At 42.1% G+C, this 24198-nt stretch overlaps 1 protein-coding gene across 1 annotated transcript in view; it reads right to left on the reverse strand.

Annotated features, from left to right (window-relative positions):
• Nucleotides 1-15628: 15628 nt before the first annotated feature.
• LOC135501318 (zinc finger protein Gfi-1b-like) overlaps nt 15629-24198 on the reverse strand; it is a 40864-nt gene continuing 32294 nt past the window's right edge. Inside the window, exon 4 of the mRNA XM_064793372.1 lies at nt 15629-20573. Coding sequence (XP_064649442.1) covers nt 19996-20573 — 578 coding nt within the window. The 3' untranslated portion in view covers nt 15629-19995. The remainder of the gene's footprint in view (nt 20574-24198) is intronic.

Below are 24198 nucleotides of genomic sequence, written 5' to 3' on the forward strand. Positions count from 1 at the left end.
TAATTGGTAACCACTGCCGAGAATTCTATTGCATACGTATATGGTATTTTGAGAATAATCAAAAAAAAATATGTTGATGCACAGTTCTCCAAACCACATGGTCTTAAACATAATAAAGATATTCCTTAAAAAGACACACGTGAAGTTTTCTAGTTATGGTGAATGGTGAATTATTGATTCTCTGGAGTTTGTTGACACCTCTGTGTACAAGTAAATCATTATAAAATGTGAGAAGTTAACACTTCAGACAGGTACTTCACCGTTGCTACAGCCCCTACTTCAACTTTTGCATTAATTTCAACAAGGTTTTAAAGTGTTTGACGCAATCAATCGACTTTGTTTAGTAGATGTTTTCGTCACGGTGATGCTGAATAGACAATTTTTAATTGACAGTGTGTCTCAAATTGTTCAACACTGAAATTTATACAGGCCATGAGTTATGACATTATACCTAACTCTGTTTGTATGAGAGCCAAATACTTTCACTAGTACAATCATCTCGACAACCTTCTCTTTCGAAAGGCTATCACTACTTCCAAATTCCTTAAACCTTCGGATTTGAGACTCACGTGGCCTCATTTACTGTCACCAGACGAACATAAGACTGCCAATTTATTCTGACCAATGATAAAAACGAATCGGCGATACCACACAATTCTGGACCACCTAGATTTCTCCGACTATTTACCAAATTAGAATCATTCTAGCTTAAGTTTTCAAGATGCATAGAACTTTCCATATGGTTACAAAAACAACTCGCTATAACTTCGATCGGAATGACATTCTCAAAAGCAATGCCATGACATTTCGAGTCAATTATCTCCACCGCCTTGACCCTTCAGACCTTATCATAATCTTATGGCACAATGGCCGGGGTGATTTCGGGACTGGTAAATCTCTTCGCCCCACCTTGAGTGGACCAAAGAGTACTGAGGGTATCTTTGATTGGACTAATGATGTAGCTTAATGTAATGATGTAACTCCAAAGAAATCTCGAAAGGATTTGGCAACATCAGAATCCAATTATCTTTTGTGATTTCGATATGTTGATTTCGAATATATATCATTGTGTCTGCGATGGCAAAGAAGTTGGAGCGCTGTACGCCCTTATCGGAGAGTTTGAACAACTTCTAAGGACCATCAGAAGTGGTCAGTCGCTTAATTAGGTTAGCTCAGAACACCCATTAGTTTCTTTGAATAGATTTGGAGACACTTCTAAAGAAATTCCATTCTCTGGATAATCACCCTTCGGGAAAAAGCATTTTGCGACGCATACTGGAATATAGTTGATAGAATCTTCAAACAATCAACCGAGATTGTCAATGGCACGATGGTTTAGACATTGGTAATCAAACAGTTTCTGTAATACCAGTTTCCTACCGCGTCCGTGGTCGTCAGACACTTCTGGTCAATCACCAACCTGCTAGAAACTCTCACGAAAAAACGCCTTGGTGATGGCAAAGCTTTGTTAATTGGTTGCTGATGAAGCACATACCTGTAGCCATCTGTGTCCTCGAAGGTGCCTTTTACTTCTGGGAGAAATTCACTCATCGAGAAAGGTAAATAATGACTCGTGGCACTTCGGCGCTTTGGAGAGATAGGACCTATTCCTTGCGGAAATACTTTCAGCAATTGGTCGGCAAGGGCTGTGGGACTATTTTTGATCAGAGAATGAAAAGTATGTATCACACGACGCATTACAGAGGATTATACTTCAGGCACGGTTCGCTTGTGGCATTGGGCTTTAGTCGGCCTGTGAGATGGAGAAGTCTCAATTTGGTTCACTTGGAAATTTTGTACGCGTATCGCACCGAAAGATTGAGGACCCGTTGAACATGCTGAGACAAAGTTCTACAGCATGCAGGAACATGGTCAAATCAACTAGTGTAATAATTATCTTTTGGTAAGCTCTATACTCCGGTCGCAGTGGTTCGGCCTCAAAATCTTGTGACTGTAGGGAATCTACTGTCATGTTTGTTGAGATAAGACTAAATTTATACGAAGAGGATTTTGCTGTTTAGTTATCATCAAAACAGAATGAACAATATGAATAAGATAGTTCCAATCTGAATACTCTGCGACTGTGAGATTTCAAACCTGGCCCCTGATCAATTATTAAAAACGATGCCAGAGATGTGGTTTGCGTGACACGTGCGTCATTATGATATTTTAACCACCTCGTCACAATCCCGGCAACCGACACGGACACCACTTTCAATTCTTGATGCCTTTGTCTGCAGAATGGCTCCACATGGTCCGAAACCTTTCCATATCAAATATTGATGAGTTGATAACATTGGATATAAAGCTAAGAGTTAATGTAGTAGTTGGGCCTGGTTCGGGATTATATAGCCCAAGTCTGCTAGCAATTCTGTGAAGGATTCAACTGATATCGTGCTTTATTCTTAGCCTCAAATTGCTCTTCTCGGTCTTGTAAAGGATGACACTAAACGCCATATGCCGTTTTATATCAAACCTTTTCTTCTTCAATATGTATACCTCTAGCACCTTGTAAAGGCCAGTGCCCTCGTTGTCAAAATCAAAATCCCACTTTTGCAGCCTTCGTCATTGTTCTAGAAGCAAATTTATTGTCGAGCCACAAAACGTACCCCTTGTAAAGCGAGACGCCTTGCCCTTTTCATCACTAAATCAAAATCTCTGCTACCCGGCCCTTAAGCTATAGTGTCCTGCCAAGCTAGTATCCAGCAACAGCTCGTCTATCCTTCACAGAATATGGAGATAGCCTTTGTAGCTCCATGGAGCAGATGACAATGAGAAGAGGCTCGAATTATACTCTCGTAAAGATGCTCATCAGTTTTCGGAAACTGAGTCCTCAATTTTGAGATGATATCACCACACTCTGTGAAATGGTCTTCTAAACGTCACTGTCAGTGTCGCCCCGTAGTATTGGGGTAATCTGGAAGTCATGATGCCGCTTCTCACCTCTGTGCAGTGCGTCGCCAGTGCATCGATCTGTGCAGTGCGTTGCCAGTGCATCGATCTGTGCAGTGCATCGCCAGTGCATCGATCTGTGCAGTGCATCGCCAGTGCATCGATCTGTGCAGTGCGTCGCCAGTGCATCGATCTTACAGTGCGTCGCCAGTGCATCGATCTGTTCAGTGCATCGCCAGTGCATCGATCTGTACAGTGCGTCGCCGGTGCATCGATCTGTACAGTGCGTCGCCAGTGCATCGATCTGTGCAGTGCATCGCCAGTGTATCGATCTGTACAAAGATAAGCGCTGTATGGAGAGCTAACTTGGGCCCAGTCGGATTAAAATAGGAAAAGCGTGGGAATTCAGTCAGATTTTGATATTTTCTTCTAGAGGTGACTGAGATTTGATGATGGAAAGTACAACTGTTGAGTAGAAGGTGACTGAGCAGCCAAATGAATGGTAGTTCATGTAATAGCCTTTTTGATTCATCCGATGGTTCCAGTTTGCGTGTGGCTGGGTCATTTCTTGTCCAAAGGTCCAGCAGCGGTCAATCGATAGCATCAAACTCATGAATCTCAGCCCGGGCCACCACACAATACGGCTTTCATGGCCAATTCTAAAACATCGGTCTCTAATTCATCTCAAAGAAATCTTGACAAGAGTATTTGTTAAGAGTGGAGGGACAAGATTGGAGATGATAGTGTGGTTTGTGAGGACAATGGAGGTGTACTAATTGATGGAGTGATTTGATAGAATGCCCAAATTGCGATGGCCTCTCAATTTCACGCGCCGATGTGAACCATCAGTGTGAAGTTAACGAGATTGTCAAATAGCTTTTCGAGAGGCGTCCGTCAGACTTTTTTCCACTTTTACCCTTTTTCTCCCCTTTTCCAAAATGCGACATACAGATCCTTTAGCCAGAGCCAGTAATAAATATGAGCAAATCACATGATTTGTGATGAAGGATAACTGATTTTAATTCCTTGCAAAGCGCCAGGAGTGACCTACAACATAAATTAATTACCAAGGCAAATTTGCTATTGTTTCAAATGATCTGATGAAGTGAAGTGTCCAATGCTCCGCTGACCAGGTGCCTCGATACCATTCAGACAAGGCGTGCTCCCTTATGGCTTTTGCCACCCTCGGCCCGTCGGCGCCCGCCCTGCTGCGCCGCCCCTCCACGCAACAATCATCTTGTTCCGAAGCTACATACACCATGGGCTATCTAACAAACTCCTTTGAAAGTCATTCAATGAAAATGGTGATATCTATTAATTATTCCTCATTTCTGATGTTCTTGAAACGATTTTCTGATTCTGGGCAGACGACACTTGCTGGGTGCCATGAAAATTTGATTTGGTCCGTGTTTCGGAACTCCAGGCGAATCAGAACAGGATTTAAGACACCCATGGTTTGCTGAGGCAATAGGATCGCGGATGTGGAAACTGGTTGACAGAGATGCTGTGGCCGGTCAAGGAATTTCAACATCCGAGGCACCCGAGTCCATTTTCATGAGCATCTACGACCATGCTTTCCATTTCATTTCTGTTCTTTCGCAACTTCCCTCAAGTAAAACTACACGCACCGAAAGCGTAGCTAGATCAAAAAGTATCACTGGACCAAGTCAATGTTGTTAAAGGTTCAGTCAACTGCTGGTGACCAAACTCCTTGTCGGAATGGTCAGTTGACAGAATTTACAGTCAAATTCAGGAAGATCTGTCAGTTGAACTCAATTGGTCAGTTGACTGAGCTAGGTTCGCATCTGCTTGGTCGATTCTACCATCGATCGACCAATCTGATCAGCCTCCATCGACCAACGTGTTTAGCAAGTTTTAAATTCTATCCTGTTTGTAAAATACACTACCATGCCTAAGTTCTTAAATGAGCAAAAGATTGATTAAGAAGCTGCAGATATCTATGCGAAGAAATAGGTTTGGTATTTCGAAAAAACAAATGACCACTTCTCAAACTTTGACTTTGTCTTCGTCGGTCTGTTGTTTGGTCATTTCGACTAAGTAGCTTCAGATGTGTATTGAGGAACTGGGAATCTTACTGCTGTGCCAGGGGTCAAATGTAAGTTGATCAACACAATCATTCGCGCACACTGATTAAATCTTTGCGCCAACAATGACCGCAGTTTGTCCCTCACATGGAGAGGGCCGCACTCCTGCTTGGACCCCTGATAAACCACGGACCCTGCCCCGCATCCCCGCTACGGGCCGGCTGCATTAACCACTGGGTATTTTGTCCAAATGAAGCAGGGTATCTCCTAATTAGATGCGACACAACATGGTTTGTGAAGCTAATTGTTGAGGAGATTTCTAATGGTGTCTTATGGTTATTGTCATTTGCACCCCCAAAGTGGACTCGTGTCCGAAATATCTGTGGTCAGTCTTATTCACATTTTTATATCGTATCGAGCAAGGTTAGTTGATCCGATTAAAAGCTTGGGAAGCTGCCAGTGTGGAGGTAGTTCTCTGTTCAACATTTTGTCTGCATTACAATATGGTTCCAACTGATGCCGTTCCAAAAGCCACAACATTAGCGTATATGTTTCAAACTTCCCAGAGGCACAATTTCCCACAATATTTCTTTGTCCTGAAACTATCCAGCTTATTTACATTTCAGCTCTGGTCATTATAATGAATGTATTAGAACCGTTTCAGTTTTCCCGTAAGAGGATTGCAGGGGATGTTGATCAAACGGATTAGTACCATTTTTTAGTCTTTTAATCATGCTGGCGATTTTCCCGATCTCCTTGCCAGAGTCGAATTGGCCAATCAGAAGCCCTCGATCCCACTTCACCGGGACTGTCTTTGGAACTGAACCAATCACAAGGCGTATGGAATCCGCGCAATCATCTCCCCCATTAGATGAAAGCTACGCGGAGCAAAGGTACGCTAATACACGGTGCATGTATCACAGGCAACCATTATCAATGGCGAGGCTTGGAGCGGTCGTCATTCGCTGGCGCCGCCCCTGGTCCATCCCCGCGAGGTGTTGCAAAACAGAAGTCAAACATTAGCGTATATATTTCAACTTTCCCAGGGGCAGAAATTCCCACAACAATCCGTTGACCAAGAACAATAAGTGCCATGTACCTATTAGTCAGTTCAAGTTACTGTGTTGACCCTTACTTGCTTTGTACCTCAGCTTTAATATTCATGCTATTTTGAATTACATCCTCTAACCCGGAGCGCTGTTTTTATTAGAAAAACGATTTACGCATGAACTATTATAGCCTAGAGCCATTTAGACCTTAATAATTTAATCATAAGTTCCTGAAACGTCCTTGCAGGGTGGCGAAATATGAAAATAGTAACAAAATAGTCCGTAACCGACAACACGCTGCAAAATCTCGGTATTTTTAATTTCTCGTTACCTTCTTACAACTATTGAATTAGCCAGGTTAATTAATTAATACTAATTGCAATCTATGACTTGATCAATTAATGAATAACGAAGGGGTTGTTTTTCATCCAGTTTTTCTAACTTCTTAGTAACAAGTGGCATTAAAAATCGTTCCCCTCCTGAGGTTACTGGGGTTGCCAACATCAATACGACTAAGAGGCACAAAGGAAAGTTTCCAGCTGCCAAACGGTTAGAAAGGAGGTAGAAAGCACGGCGGTGTAGTGGTTAGAGTATCGCACTGTTGACCTAGAGGTCGTGGGATCGAATCACTCAAGAGGCATTTACTTCTTTCCCGTTAGAGAACGAAGGTTAAGTGAGCGCTTTATAGCTGCTCCTTCGGGGATCATGCACTCTGGGATGTGAAAACGCCTTGAGCAGGGAGTGTCCATCTGAAAGTGACATACATCATGAAAGCGAACTAAAAGTTAAAAACTGCATTTATAAAAGTTACTTAGACACAATACAAAATAAGATTAATCAGTTGTCATCAGGTGTATTCTTAATTTTATATTTTTCAGTATTTTGTGTAAAAAGCAGATTGGTTCTGGGAAAATCAGCAGAGGAACGGAAAAAAACCCTTTATAAACTAATAGCAGACACAATGAGGAGTTGACAAACCAATACACTTTTATCCAGGTGTCATCAGACACCGTTTGGCGATGTTTCTCACCAATCGTCTCAACTGACTAGATTGATCACGTGACCCAATTCTTTTGAGAGCAGACGACATTGCTATCAAAACACAGAGATTAATTCCGACGGCTCGCCGACAGACCCACGGAATCTCATCCCAGTCCCGCGAGACCGCGAGATTCTTGGATTAATTGAAGAAATCCTGCAACCGCCCCGTCCCCTGATTGGCTAAATTTGAAAATATTCCCCTCCATGCACTTGGCGTGGCGAGGCCAATCAAACCAATTAGCAGACGAAGTCATCTTGTTTACCCTGGGGACCTCGGGGCTAGATTAGCCCTGCCAGGTAGAGATACTCCGGGTTCTAGGGTAACAGGAGATGACATCCGGTCCCTGTGGACCGCTTCCGCCATGCGCCAGTGTCACTTCCTGTCAAAAGTTCAGATTCGTTCGCGTTCACTGGGAGTTGACCGAAGCTTCCATAATTTGTTTTGAAGAGTGAGGTACCAAGGACACTGTCCAAGGGAGAACCATGAGTTCGTTTTTCTGCTATGAAACATGCAGAATAATGGTCATGGCTAAAACCAGGGTTGAAACAACCTTCGACAAGCCATGTATCTTGAGGAAAGAACTCCGTTACAACCAAAAGGATGTTTTTGCTTTTTGATTCAGTTTACCAACTTAACGTCGCTGCCGCTTCAACGTTGCCACATATCCAAAATGGCTTTATGATCATTTTCATCCCTTGATCATCTGTGTCAAGTAAATGAAGAGAAAAAATGTTGTGGATACACGGGGAGTCGAACCCGTAACCACCAGATCGAAAGTCCAGCATTCTAACCGTTGAACCACAGAGTTTATTATGTAAGGGTAGGGATTTTCTTCGCCTCTAATAGCCAGGCTATGGAGATATGAACCTTGTGTGAAATACAGCGATATTTTTATTTCACACAAGCTTCAGATCGCCATGATGTTGAATTCGTTGATATTTTTTTGTGTGGTTGCCACTTTGATGGAGGACCTGCCAGCATTGTAGTTGTTTTTGAAAAAACGTTGCCTTGGCTGGTTGATCCCAGTCTTTTTTGTGGAAATCCATGCTTTAATTACATCGTGCCAGCTTGTAAAGGTGAGGAATCTGTAACACCTCTGCCAAGAAATGTGAAGGGAAAATCATCAATATGATACATGGCAGTTATGGATTGACAGGGAGGACCGAGGATGGGACGCACTCCTAGTCTAATCGCCATCATCCTCAGGGACCAACCCCTGCCGGGCAATCAGAAGACCCGGACAACTTCTGTTTGGCGTATCATTCATTTCACTCGCCCCCACAGAGGATGAGACGAACTGGTGACGATTGGTTCTGTCGTGGCAGTTCAGTGGGTTCAGCTGGCGGTGCTGCCTGGGAGGGTCCGGGGAGGGTTGCGTCTGATGACGACCATGAGGCAGTCTGGCGAAGAGGCTGATCAAGCTTACCAAAAGCTACATCGGCCTACTTGCATTCTGCAGCCAGATATTGGTATACTAAGATGGTATCGCCCATTGATCATATCACAATAAGACTTTTTTAGGCTGTGGTAACGAAATGTACATCGAGACACCTCCTTTTTCGCTGTTGAGTTCCTGAATCCGGTATTGGTGTCGGTCAAATGTTAGGTTTAATTGCACCAGGAAAACCACCGGTTGATGGCAAATATTTTTATATTTTCTACTTTGTTTCATTTGTCGCCATCCTTGACGACCTTAGACAGAATTTCAGGTTCTATAGAAACTCTGGGGTAGGATTCCCAAGGCGCCTCCCTGATAGCTGTCATTGCACCGCCTGCGCACAAGAGAGCTGAGGGAGAAGATGCTTGGCGGGAGGTTTGTAGCCTTCGCTCTCGACAATGGAACAGATGAGCACGTTTCGGGCGTCCGGGGAGGCAGGGATTCGCCCCGTTTGTGATTAATTTGATTTTCGTGAGAGTTCGTTAGTCTGAGTGAGAAATCATTAAAAGTCGGGAGTGTGTCACCTTCAATGGGAATTCTAGGCCAGGTTTTGCCAAAGTGGGACGGTGTCTTACTCACTTCGTTCGCGGCGATGGAGGGTACGTTTCTTATTTATAAAGAAGGTCTTTCGATTCGTTGGGATGATGGCTGTAGATTGAAAGCCGCCAGAAAGACGAACATCACATTCCTCAATGGCATTCCTGGTCTTGCTATATAGCCTACCTCGGTCAATACTATTGCTGATTTTAGAAGACTTGTGTGAATTTTTTGCGGCTTTTTCCGCCATTCCGAATCGAGAGATTCATTGTACAATGCAGTGGAACCCAGGTAACACGACCACTCATGGGAATGAGGTTGAATTTTTTTTCGCGGACCGGGGTTCAACTGTAGTATGTACATTGTATGAAAATCTCGCCTGCCTGAGAATTGAAATGTCGCCTACTTTGGAGCAAAAACGATCCTCGTGTAATCTATTAGAATAAAATTGGCAATCCTAAGTCATACCAATCGATATCCACAGCTCCGAGGCGATTTTCAAGCGTCCCAAAACAAACAAAACAATGTCGTCTGCCGATTTATTCGATATCAAATCTCGTCGGTCTGAGATTTTCCAGATGTGTTCGATGGCTGGTTGTTATCTTTTAATCTCGTCGCCATCTTGTTCATAATATCTTGTATTTTCATAACAGCTTCTCACCAATATTATGAAATCTCGGAAACGATTCTTTCCGCCATGAGTTGAATGCAAATCTCGCGCAGCGCGAGATTAAACGCGCACCCAAGACATAAAATAAACACCGGACCATTGTCTGCGGTCCTTGGTCCACAGAAAAATAAAATAAATCTTTAATTTGTGGCGCTCTACAAACTAGTCAAGACGTTTGGTGGCAATGCATAACAAAAATCTGTCAGCTAGAATACTTTGTAAACATCGTTAAATATTCATGGGTACGAGGTCAATTCGAAGTCTTTTGCTTACCGGATTCAAGATGGCGTCTTGTAGACGGTTTCCATGGGCGTTTTTGTTCTAGTCGCATTAGCTAATAACAAGCGCGCGCGGAAAGTGAGTGAAATAGCCATCCATGCATATTGCATAAGGGAATAATCTGTTTTATTGTTTTGCGGTCTCGGTTTTTTTGCGGAGGAATAGTGGAGACGCAAGGTGATCAAGCAGATGAATAAAAACAATAGTCTTGAGATTGAGATTGGCCAGTTGATGAAATGTTGACCGTCCTGTGCATAACTAATTTCCTCGCTTTGTAAATTTATAAGTTGAAAAAAAGTTTTTGTTGCTACAGAACGTATTACAGCAACTTTTGGGGCGAATAGGTAAACATAAACTCAAACATACAAGTTTCGAGGCTAGACAAGGATTGATCTTACTTGTTTACAGTTCGTAGGAAAATCGTTTCATGATGAGGCCGAATAATATACCTCGCCAAGATGTACTTTAATAGCAATTCCTAACTATACAATCACTGATGAATTGGAGATTCTTTTCAATATTTGGTCGTGATTGTTTAACAGCTTGTCGTCAACAAGAGTCATTATACGGTATGTCAACATTCAAGCCCAAAAAGGATGCCTGAGAGAAACTTAGTGAAAGGACCCTTGAAAAACTGACTTTGTATTCCATGGCAAGAATGGCAAACTAGTCCAGAGAGGTCCACCAAAAGCACCAGCTTAGTTTTCAACGTGAATTACACTTGATTATTTATACATTCTGCTTACTAATTTATCATCGAGTTTTTCCGTGTCGCCCTTCTCTTTGTTGACGTGACATCCTCGATGTTGACTTTACACGAGTGATCAACATCTGAAATGCGTTTCGTTTCAAAATTGAAAGAATCTGTGGTTTAGTGAATCTGACGAGTGGTCGTTCTAAGCCACGGCGTGGTGGGGTCGCATGCTACCGTACCCGCCGAGGGACCGAACAATAGTGCCTGGGTTCAGCGTTTCATTCATTGAACCCCTTGGGTACATACATGTACACCACTTCGGGATGTCAAAACTCTAAAGTACCTGCATACTTTACTGTATACCAATTTTGAATTGTCGTCTGTTTCGCCAGAAGCTGTCTACAGAAATGACGGACATTGGATTTCCGATCGGAGCAAAACAGTTTGCTATGAATCTATGATAAAAATCAGATTCCAAAACAAATGTACATCAGCTCAAAACAATTCAAATCGTTGCGAAAAAAATCACTCAAGTTATCAAATCTGAAATTGCGTCGATTCATCCAATTGCTAATTTCCGGTTCACATTTTAGTGCCAACCTTTACTGTTCTCGGCATTCATCAGCAACAAAAGAACCGATTCAATCCGAGTTATTCCTTGTTTTACATGACACCATTGCCCTGCACCTTTGAAAGTCAATTCTATTGCGAAGATATTAATCTTGTTCCGGAGACCCGCGCTCTCAAATTGTCGTAATGATCTTAATTAAAGGCCATTTCTGAATGTGAACCAACATAGTTCGGCCTGGAAAGCAATGAATGTATTATACGGCGCGAAGTTACATCTTTGTGTGCCAGATTTAATCAGAATCCTGCTACAGTCCCGTTCAAGTCATCAGCATCAATCAGTGAAAGGAAACACGATTTAATCTCGGGTATGGGAGGCCCGAAACAGATCAATTAGCTGTGTGGAGAACGGCTTCTTGATTGAGCTGACACGGGCGCAATCACCGATACCCGGGGTCACAATGGCCCTAAATTGTAGCGAAATACCTGTCCTTTCTAAATTGATTTCAGCTAGACAGCTGATAGATCATTCGTTTTCCGTTAAAAAAATTAGACAGTGGTAAATGCTTGATTTGACTGAGAGTGGATTTCTCCACCTCGCTTGCAGCCTTCAACGACACTTCGCCATGTCGCGATCTGCGCGTACAGCAGTCCTAAGTAAAATTCGTATGATTTTCTCTTTTTTTCTCTATCTTTTTTTACGTAACGCAGTCTTCTTGCTCCTTCACGCTTCTATACCCATTTCTTGGTACTCACTCGTGCTATCCTTTTTCAAAGATAGTACCCAGTGAATTCAGACTCTTGGTCGCTGGGACTACAAAGTCAAAGCCAGAGTCTCGGCGACCACTCGGAATGGATGAGACGTTTCACTCTCCAAAGCAAGGACACTATGCCGATGGACCCCGCCTCGGAGATGTGAGAGGTTTAATCACATAATCCTGGCAGTAATTAGTCGCACCATCTTTATTTCATTTAGATGAAGCTGGAATCGTCAAGATACAATGGTGAAGATTTATGAGGGGTAATCAAAGTGTACGGCGAGATTCAATCTCCAGCTTGTCCTGTGTGACTTTATTGCCGGTTACCCAAATGAACCTTGGGGGAATTCGGCCGATATGTTCAGATTTAGTGAGTTCAAGAGACTTCCCTTTTCCCAAGTGGGTGTTGAACAGTCATACTGCAAAAAAGCTTCCCCGTCGTAACATTTTCGATTGTTTCCGTTTCCGAGAGTTCCCCTCGTTTTTGGAACGCAGAATGATAGATGGACAACTTTTTCTCTGTCTCCTTCTTATTGAAAAGTCATAGTCTCTCTAGCTGTCTATAGTATGGAAACACTTCTATTAGTTTTTTTAAAACAACCAAACATGTTACACCAACGCAGCAATCTGTTTTTCTGTTCAAAGCGATACCACAGCAGATGTCAACCTGGGTCTGGCTTAGTTCCAAAACACGTCCGATATTACCCATTTATTCAAAATCATTACATGTGTCATGCATTTTCATTAGGAAATGAACCGATTAAGCTCATACATCTACAAATCCAATGAATATACATGTATATAAACAGGGAAAGAAACGATGATAGATAGGCATGAATGTGCTTATCCTCCCAACATCAACTTTTTTTCTAATAGTCTGACAGGTTCGCGGTGAATAAGCTATATCCTGTCATTGGTTATTGATATTACCGATTTATTCAAAATCATCACATGTTTCATGCATTTTCATTAGGAAATGAACATTAAGCTGGTACATTTTACAAATCCAATGAATATATATAAACAGAAGAAAAAACGATGATAAATATGCATGAATGTGCTTATCTACTCGTACAGCAACCTTGTACAGTGTAGATGACGTACATTGTAATTGCAGCCCTCACGATATTCATGCGACGCCTGGGGGAAATAGGAGAAAAACCATCAAACATTGAGCCCAAAATATCTTAGCCAATAGAGCAGCTATAGCTGTACCAATAGTCTCCGTAGCTAGCTTTGTAATCGTATATCATAGCTTTCTTTATTAGTATTCGAAGTAACACTGAGACGCCAATCCAAACCCGCTGCACCAATCAAAATGGTCCCAGTAGAAATCAGTCCCGACTTCTTGTTCTCGTTGCTCGCCGTCTGATTTGAATCTTCGTGCGATTCTCTCTTTCCTATCAGGTGCGAGGCTGTGATTACCCAGAAGACATTTCGGGTTGTCTTTTGTTCATTTCAGTTCGTGACGGTTCCTAACTTGAGGGACTTGTTGTAAAATCAGAACTTGCCGGCACGAACAGGAAAGAAATCATCATGGGTTGATCTGGACATGCTTGGAATGTTCAAACTTTACTTATCTTGTTGCTTAACGGTTTCAGCACGTTGAAAAAAGTGATTACTTTCTCAACGTTGGAGAGATTTATATTTCTTTTTGTAATTAGTGCATCTTATATTTTACTATGAAAATACTGGTGGTCTTGCTAAGAATTTCCGATTTCCTTGGTTTTTCACCCAAAGCCACTCGAATTAAATGGCTCAAAATAGATATTTAACCAACCACTTTCCTTACATAGATTTTTTTGAAAAACGTTCTGTCTGTGGCAAATAGTCGGAGGCTGTCGATTCTACGTCCTTTGCCGAACGAGCGTGACGGAGCAGGCCTCTGAGCTGTCTTCTGATTGGCGAATACAGCCCGGAAGTGTCTGACACCTTGCTTGGCGTAAGGTAAATGGATGCACCCCAACCACAAACTATTCTCTGTCCACTGCCCTATTCTCTTGGGCAGATGTCTTTTTTCTGCGATGGCAGCAGCGTCATTGGCGTCATTTTTCCTCAAGCCAAAGGCATCCTTTGATGACGTCATTAAGATATCGTCTGCCAGATTAAGATCGCCTTGATATGAAGACACAGATTATAGCTGAGCACTTAATAGATTGTCGACATCGCGTTTATATTAAACCCGACCACGTTGATATCATAATTTACCACTTGCCAGAAGATTATGCGCCGCGTGTCATCCAGAGGCGGATGCCGACCCTAGGGACTGGGATATTAAAGGTATTGATCGTTAAAAACCTCGAAGCTAGGACCCAATTAAGACATAATGTCCGAGGTTAAATGTACAATATCATAGTTCATATCCTAGGGACGAGATTATGATATGTAATTGACATTGACGAACCCCGTGCACTCGGACTTTATATTGCACTCTTTCAATACATGTATTTGGATTCGCTGTCAGTGTCCTCCCCTAGGGGCAGTGTTATGACGTGCATTGATCTATTATAAACCTTGTCCCGAGGGACAGATGATACTGCAGGTTTCCTTTTATGTGAAGTACGCCTTAATTGCTATTTAAGCTTGAATAACCCGTTTTGCCACAGACTATAATCCTGTGTTAATCTTCCTAATTCCATATATCATGAATCTTTTTAACGGCCCGCGTCGCGTTCTTGTAAGTGAGAACTGGAAGTTACTTGTACATGTGATATATAAGGCAGTAGGACATCTCAATTCGTCGCCTATGCAGTCTTCCAGACCAAAATCATGTTGGACTTGTTTATACATCAACTTATTTTGAATGCTAACCAAATAATCCGCGTGAGCTTAATTTGCGTACTATCCGTCGTAAACTAACTTGGATTCCTCAATGCATTGTCTAACATGCAAATTCAAAATTCAAATTCTTTTATTACACTAAAAACGCCCACTAGGGGCCAACGGTAACATACAATGATTATTACAAAATATATCATAAGAAATTACAGGGTATGCATGTGTGAGAGCCATCCATTGTGTGTGGGCTATGCATGTGTAGGCTTTTCAGTTAGTACGGTAATCAGGTATGTCGGTTAGTATGGTGATCAGCTATTTGCATGATAATATGAGGTTAGCATGCAAATTCTCTGATCGTAAGCTGCATGGTCAGTATCGCAAATCACGATCCAGGACAATCACCACCAGTTGACAGCGCGTGCTTCACAACCCGTCCACAGCTTCAAGTTTAATTATCTGCTTCGAGACTTTTAGCTGACACAAAAAATCGTCTTGTCTCTTCTCACTGGCTTGATTTTGTGTATGATAAAATGAGCCTTGATGATTAATTAAAGAACATGCAGGCATTAAAAATTGTGTTTTATAGTGGCAGGGTAAGATACTCTCAGGGGCTGTCCGAGGGGTAGGATAAATAACGTTATCGGGGCTGTCCATGAGGTTTGAAGAGGGCTCACGATTCCTCTGAAGGCCGTGTCAGATCTCATTCTTCAAGCCTCGCTACAGGTGACCGTCGCCAAGTACACTGAGACTGCCTCAGTTGGCTAACGGTCCGTGACAAGTTCGCAGTGAATAAGCTTCATCCTCTCATTGGTTATTGATCAGTTCTGTCAAAGTCTAATGAAAATAAGAAACACAAAGACTGATATTTAACTATTCATTCCTTCATTCCCAATTCTATTATCCTATTGCACCGTAGAAAATATCTCATTAAATACAACAGCATATAATCTACTCTATTTATATCATGAATATACAGATAATTACAGATATTAATACTGTTTGCACATCATCGAAAAGTTAACGAGATCTTGAAATACAGAAACATGTACCACGAGAATACAACGAGAATCTTCAACATGGAGCTTCGAGGCCTACTGTGGGAAAAGGCAGTAACTCCATTTCATCTCCTTTGGAGTTGCTACCTTTTATCATCATTGGGGCTGCAGATTGTAATGTACAGTTTTGTAGTTCATTTCATTCAGGTTTTAGTATTCTTTATATTTGCCGATAAATCGGTAGACAATGGCTTTCTTCTCTAAGAGTCGTAGCTATTTTCATAAATATTCTGTACATGTTTTTCATCTAAGGGCAGTACAGTAGCGCGTCTATAAGTTAATTACACAAGAAAAAAATAAATAGAAAGTCAAACTGAACACAATGATTAAATTAAATGCAAAAATAACACACAGATGAACACAGGTTTTAATGACGATGCACACTATATACCTAGTGACGTCATAGGTTTGAGTGGAGTTAAATAGAGATGGCCGTCGTTCGGCCATCTTTTCTAATCTAATCTACTCTGCTATTTTACGCAAAGCTAGAACACAAAATCGAAATAAATACATGAAGCCAGAAAGTGGTTTTCCGGAAAATAATCGCAACCATTGAAAGATACTGAACACAATGAAAATAAATAGGCAAAAGTGAACATATAGGCAGTTGATTCGGCAAGAACGGACAATAAGATTGGCAGTAAATAACATTGTTACGTTTTGCCTTCTGACTTCACTCGAAAATATTCAGAGGACAACATTTGGTTCGGGGCGTTGACACAGTAATTACGATGGTTTTGTCTTCCATGATACTGCAGTTAAAATCTAACCGTATTTATATAGACAGGGCGATTGTGTGAGGGAGCTGTGGGAGTCGAGTGACATCCCGGAGCTGCAACCAGTCTTTCATGTAAATTAGTGTAAGCAAAACTACGTCAACATTGAGATCCGAATAGCAATTTCAGGAGACAAAATAACACACGGAAAGTTACAAAATGGTGTGATTTCCGACTAACTCGTGTCTCTCATCACTGAGCACGCGCCGACAACCCATCCAGATGGCTGATTACAAAACCTCCACGATAGCCATCAATGTCATCTTCTCAATCGTCTTATTAACCGCGTTTATTTTCGCATTACTCGATTAAAATTATTACAAAACTGAAACATGGGCCGCTCTATTAAAGCATTAACCGTTACAGTGGTCGTTTATGGTATTTGGCAACCCCTGGGGAGTGTGAAACCAATGCATTAATAGGGAATCTCGAATTAATATTAGATTTTATCGTGGGTGAGAGAGGTAAATGGGGTTTGTGGAGTATGGTATTGCATTTCGTAACCTAATTATTTGATTCCTCGAAGGGATGGATCAAGATTTGTTAAATCTCTGCAGTGTGTTATCAGCATGCACTGTGTTGTGGAGAGATTTAGTACTATGGTCGAGGTCACAGCAGTGATCAAAAGGACAGATGAAATTAACATCGAATTCCAGGCAAGATTAACCCAGACGAAAAAGGTCCGAGAAAAAAAATTGGGAATACAATATTTAAATACGTGCATGTCTGTAAATGACGCATGAAGTTCTGATCTTTGCCAGCTTGCTTTTTCTGTTGGTCAACCCAGAGTCTTTCTTCAGGCCTCTGTAGCCGAACTGGCCCATTACCAAATCGCTGCCAAATAACTCTTGAAGTAGTTCGAACCTTAGCTAAATCTAGATGTACATATGAACGTGAAATGATCTGATTTGTGAAAAGTAAAAATCCAATTTATGACGAGTTGGGTACTTTTAGGCCTTACGTGAACAGTTTGAAACACCATAACCCCAAACACCGAGTGCGGCCAAATATTTTTGGAAAAAACATGGCTCTGTATCAGAGTCAGATGCTGACAGCAAGAGCCAACGAAAGATTACTGGTGAGATATATAGGAAATGATTTATTGTCATACATTTAGTGCTTGTGTGATTGTTATTGTCTATAGTTCACATGGCAGGACAAACACGGATGGCCCGGCGCTGTAATGGCGGCAATTCACTGCGGGATGAGCACAAATGAGCTGAATAATTCTCTCATTATTTCCCAAATGGCAATGTGTAAAAACATAATTATATCAGTCTAGGCGAAGTGGCTTGTTTTGTTTGAATCTTGCTTGCTGATGGCGGCCGTGATTAAGATTTATTAGGATGATATACAAAGTAGAGATCTGATAGAAACGCCAAACTGACCAACGTCCTTGGCTTTTGAAAGTTGGGCCCTGGAAACCAACTTATAGACAAAAGAAACGTTCGACAGAATCTTACTTTTGTTGCTTGATGGTTAGGGCCATGATTAGGAATTTTTTATATTGTTCGTAAGAGAAAGGCCGCAACAAGATGTAGACTTGTAGAAGACATTCGGCGGGTAAAAGCACTGAGAATATAAAAACCATTCGTTAGGGACATAAAAAGATCGGGTTCCCAAGAACAGCTTTTTTTCGACAATACACGAAAGAAGTTTGTCATACCATCAGTATGTTTGAAAAGATGCGCAGAAAAGAGTAAAAATTCCCGACAAAATTAAGTTTCCAGACGATACCCATTTTTAACAAAGCTTTCATTCATCAAAAGTTTGCATGAAGCCTATTGTCTTTATCTAATTACATCTGCCATATCGCATTGCCGAAGGCTTGAAACACACTTATAAATCGTCTCATCCTAAAACAAGCCCTGTTAGGTACAGTAATTGCCATCAACCATGTTTGCCTCTTTTCCATCAATTTAGTCCAAATAATGATTAGAGCACATAATTTGTGTAAACTATCATTGATACCTAATCGTTCTTGGATGGGCAACAAATTCATTAAATGTAGTTTGTTGACATATGTCGGTCACACACGAACATCAGAAAGCCACAGTTAATGATGGGTCAACCACGAAATGTCACATTTTCGAGAGTCAAGTCCACTTTGGGGAGTGATTTTTCTTCGTGTTGTATGTTTTCTTGTTTTAAACAGTAAACACGGTTTCTCACACCAAGAATGAGAACATCCGCTCTGTCCCCGAACCAAAAGACCAAGCGAAAACTTAGCACAGAAAACAACCTCACCGAATTCTTACTTTTCGCCTTTTCCCCTTAATATATTCATGCAAAATAAATAATTTGATTAGCTATAGTTTTTTCGGCCCCAATAAGGCGGTGTGGAACAAAAATAATGATTTTTGATTCGATATTATGGAATGACTTTCTGCAAGCGATGAAATATATATCATGCCGACAAAATCGATTTGTTTTCTCAATTTTGGCGGGTTGGGAACCATTGTTATGCCTTTCTCTGCAACAGCGTAGAATATCATATGAGGGTAAAATCATTTAGTTTGATAACTTTCTAAATGACCTCTCTGGCATTTGCACCCAACGAACTCTCAAATAAGCTGAATACTAATCACACAAAATGTGATGACGTAATCCAAAATTGCGTACCAATTTCGACCCTGGTGGATGGCCAATAGTCACGTTCATGTTGTTGCTGCAGGAAATTAAATAATAATTTTATATGATTAAAGCCCGATGGCCGTTCAACGCCTAAGGCAGTTATGAAACAAATAATTAAATTAGCAATAATAAAAGATACAAATAAAAGATAAATAAAAGTTAGAAATGCATGAAAAGAAATGCAACAGAAAGTCAAATAAATCTTAGGTTTCGTTTGAAGGATACCTTTCAAAATCAACCAGAGCAAAATTTTACAGATTTCTTACCCTTAGCACAAAATGCTCAAAAGGTTTTATCAGCTACCAATGCCATAAGGACAAAGTATTCTTAACGGTTTGCATTGAAAAGCTATGTAAATTTATATGGATTCCGCTTCCGGTCATGCGTGACTAAAAGCGGATGATGATTTCAAAACTACTGTATAGTCATGATCATAGTCATAGTCATTTCTGAAAAAAGCGCTTCTGTGAGTTTGCCTTTTCTCGAAAAGTAGCACATTGCAATCGGTGACAAGCAAACTGTTCGATGGGCAAATGTTCATTTCCGTGTAAGAATCTCTGGCCCTTGTTTCGAGCCTTCTCGTTGAAATATTTTCGGAGCTGTGGCTCCAGTATCTATCACATCTAGCCATCATCGATTTATAGCTTCAACCTGTTCGACGCTCCAAAGTCCAGTCCGTTTCGAACATGCGCAGGTCGTCCTGCGAGGACAGGTCTCTGTTGATGCGGGTCTCAAGGCCACGCCTGTTCCTAGATTCCTGTTAATTTCCTTCGCTACTCCCTCAGACTGATAACCGGTTTGTAGTCAGTGCTAGCGGGGCTATATGGCCAGAGAGATCCTGGTTGACAGAGTGCATGGTCGAAAGATCATGCTTCATGGCGGAGTGCATCGTCGGGCTTGGTCGCAGTGGCGGGCATGGTGGGGGCGATGGGCGCTGGCCCGTAAGCTGAGGTGGTGAAGAAGACAATCCGGGTAGATGTAGGTGGGGTGAGGGTCTCATACCCGTCATCGGTGGCGGTGAAGGCCTGAAACTGCTCATTTGTGGGCTATGAGCTGGTGGTGCGCTCATTTGGGGTGGAGGCGACTGTCTAAGAGCAGTCAGAGTTGATGGAGACGGCGTCTTCGGCGGGACACCCGGCGACACAGTGATATTTCCGTGGCTATCAATAGCAGTCACGGACCCTGGTGGGGAATGCTGGGTCTCCACATGGCGTCTGAGGTCAACCTTGCGCTGGAAGGCCCGGCCGCATCGGTCGCATGAGAAAGGCTTGAAGCCGGTGTGTTTTCGGCTGTGGGTAATGAGGTTGGAGGATTGGCTGAAAGCCTTGCCGCATTGAAGACACTTGTGGGGCTTCTCTCCTGAAAAGACAAGATGGAAGAAAACGTAAGTCTTATACTTGTATGAAAGGAGTACATAAAGAAGATTTGATGGCATAAGTGATCGGGCTGTGATTAATGTCTAATAGATAGTCTTTTCTAGTATCTGCAATCGTGGACGATGAGTACTTCATGTTGGTCGGAGAAGGTCTGTCTCAGCCTGTAGCCAAAAGATGAAAAAAGACGAAATGAAAAGGAGAGAAAGCCTGAATAATGGTTCGTATTGAAAACAAAGCTCGTGCTCTTCATCTTTTTTGCCTGACGTGTGTTCCAAAACGAGCCTTATTCTCACAGACAATATGGCCTACATAATCCGAACAGATAACCATCTGCCGTGTTGCTCTTCCAGACGCTGTCGATGAGGGAAAATGCGAATTATCTGATTGTCATATATGTTATTCTGTCAGTGTGCCAACGAAACAGAAGTCTTGATCATCTGTAGCTCCGCAGAAAAAAATCATGGCGGGATCATACAATGAAGTCGACTCACGCCGAAGCCAAATGGCGAAAACGAGATCTGGAACATCTTAGGCGAAAGTAGCTAATCAAGAGGCGCTATGACAAGCCTTAATATAGGATTCTAGTCTTCAGGGAGCAATCTGAAGCAAGTTCGGCTAATTGGTGCTGGTCGGTGGCCTGTCTCACCCGGCCCAATACGCGGGTGCCCCATCCGTACACAGCCGTTACAAGCAGCGGTACGCGCAGTACGACAGAGCTTTCAACTCTTTAGCGAAATTGGATAAAAAATTCAGGAAGATCCGCAAACGTTACGGCCAGAGCGGAATGTGAAATCACAACGACGGATGGGTAATTCGAAGAAATTTCTGCTGTAATCTGCGCACTAGCCCCCTGGGGGCCACCTCTGCAACCAAATCAAATCGACAAAATGGCGAATAACAAATTTGTTAATCTTGACTTCGGAGCGGATTGGGGAAACACTTTTCCTATAACTAGATATAGTCAACAGTTCTGGTCTCTCGGGAGTTTGTTGGTGGAGTGATTTTGACACTAGGCCAGATTATCGTCTGCCGCGGCCGTCATGTGGCAAACCTTGTGTTGATTTGTCTTGATTTTCTCGGCTGATTCTCTCACACAACATTACCACATGGAAATGTGTCGGCTCTCATTTGGTATTTCATCTTTATGGAGATGGTGAACAGCGTTCTGGCTCCGCCATCTTGAAATGTCGTATAGGAACAGGCGATTGAAAAATCCGACCTCGGAGTCAGAGATTATGCTTGGAAGAATTGTAACAGGTCTGATCGGCGAAGGTTCCGTAACATTCAAGCCCGGTTCCAAGGCTGGTGACCAGCAAATTTTGACTGACTACAGTTAAAATATTCAGCATGGCGGTAATCTTGACGATGGAACGATGGAATGTTTTGCGAAATTATTGCGCTCAAATTGAAAGAATACAATTTATAGCATTACATTCCAACTCAGATTCTGAAATCTGTATTAACCTCTACAAAAACACTGGAAACCACGAAGCTAATTCTGAAAATGCATCTCGAATGCAGAGAATAGCAATTCTTTACGTTGGCAACCATTTTGATTAACAAAAACTACAGAACAATTTTGCGAGTCTCTTTGATTAATTTGTTAGAGACTTTAAAAAGCACGTTCTCTGCAGCCATCGCTCATTGTGGGAATTTGTAAAAATTTCGGAAAATTCCTAATTACGTTCCATTTTTGAGGAGCTCGTGGTATTTTGTCTCATGGAGGATCGTTTCGGTGTCAACATGGTAATTGGCTTGATGACTCCATTGGCGTCAGCGGCAGGACTTAGCACGGGCTCACCCGATGCTGCGAGATTGAGTAAACCTAATCAACTCTAATTACAAGGCTATGAGTAACTGATTAAGATTTCTTGGAGTCGTGCATCGTTTATTTCTCCAAGGGCCCGAAATGCACCGTGATGTGTCGTAAAGCAGTCGCGAGATGACATCCGAGGACTTCAATTTGCGACAATTATCGTATGGTGTGCGTGATGGATAAAAGCCGCTTGAATTCTACACAAAAGAGCCAGAACAGATTTCATCGTAAAGTTGCCAGATTTCCCTTCCTAATGAAATCTAGTGACTCGGCGCAGAGGAAAAATGACCGACTTTGATTTTCAAGTAATTTGTTTCACGACACCCAGAGGAGTTCGCAGTGGATCGGATTCGGCGGTTGCAGTGTAAATGGGCTATTTTAGAAACACACAGAGAGCGACTACATCAGCGGAGGGCATCTCCCTGCTGGGCGTCTTATATTCACATAAGTGACAGTCATTAGGAACACTGATTGAAAATTAACCTTTTCGGTCAAAGGAGGAATACGCCAACCCATTGCCAGCGAGGCTGTTTTGTTGGACGATGATGACGCCCACTAAATGAAGTGTAGCGGTTCTTGTACCTGATCAAGCTGACTGTAATGAAATGTTGTATCGATGTTTTGTACATCAAGTCACACCGTTTTCAATCGCTCTCACTGGCCCATTTATGCCGTTCAAAGCTGGGCAGTAAACAGCCATCATTAACATGAGGAGCTAGTGGCTTGAAATTTTGAAACACGAAGCCAAAACGAGCAGTATCTATTTCTTCAAATGGTTGATAAAAAACAAATCATTGCATGTCTCATCATGCAAAGCTGTCGCAGCAACAACCCCCAGCATAGACAAGTGAAGAAGCGGCATAAATCCGAATAAATTAACGCTGCACGACAGAAAACAAATCAGCGAAACACAAACTCAGTGCACACAGATTTCTCCGTGACACTTCTTGGCCAGATTTGAGGATGGTGTCCCAGGAGACCCGCAGTGGGGCCAGCTTATGACTATACTGCAAGCTGGTTGTACCAAGTGATGAATATTTGACCGAGGTTTGTTAGACGTTATTCGATCTTATTCCTCAGCGCTGCATAATGGCGGGCGTTTATTCATGATTATAGCGCCGGGCTGCTGGTGGTGATGAAATATTCACCATTTATAACATAAATCGCGGCAGTAGCTGGTTTGACGGTTGGTGACGCGTCCGCTCATGCCACGGACGATGTAGTGTCCTTTGTTATGAGTTGGGAACCGGCAACCAGCGACTCCAAATTGCTCCACGGTTATCAAGTTGTTCGGTCATTAGTAGCTTTTTTAGCCGTATCTAAAGACCAATAAAAATCGGCGAGGTTTTTTTCAATACAGCAGCAAATACGATTTGAATGGTGATGGGCAATTTGAGACCATCAACCCTGAATTACCCCAAACAGTACATCAGCATACTAAAACAATATTATGATGCTAGTAATCTGTAACAGTTCCAAGAGCTGTCCAGTTCATTCTGCGTAATGATCGCACCAAACCAAACCATTTTCGGCACACCCTTGATTTAGCGTACCTAATAGCATGGCGCACCCCATGATTGCTGCTATTTTCCAAAACTCGCATCAAGCCCATTTTAGAGAGGTAATCTGCGTCATCAGTCATGAGCAATGAATACGACCAGTTTTTTCTTGATACATCTGGAGGATGAACAACCAATGACATAGCTCTTCCCAGGAGCCAGCGAAACATTAAACAATACAAAACAATAAAAACTTGTGAATGCAATTACTTCAGTTTTGTACACAAATGCCT

Source organism: Lineus longissimus, chromosome 17, assembly GCF_910592395.1.
Source record: "Lineus longissimus chromosome 17, tnLinLong1.2, whole genome shotgun sequence".
Classification (NCBI taxonomy): domain Eukaryota; kingdom Metazoa; phylum Nemertea; class Pilidiophora; order Heteronemertea; family Lineidae; genus Lineus; species Lineus longissimus.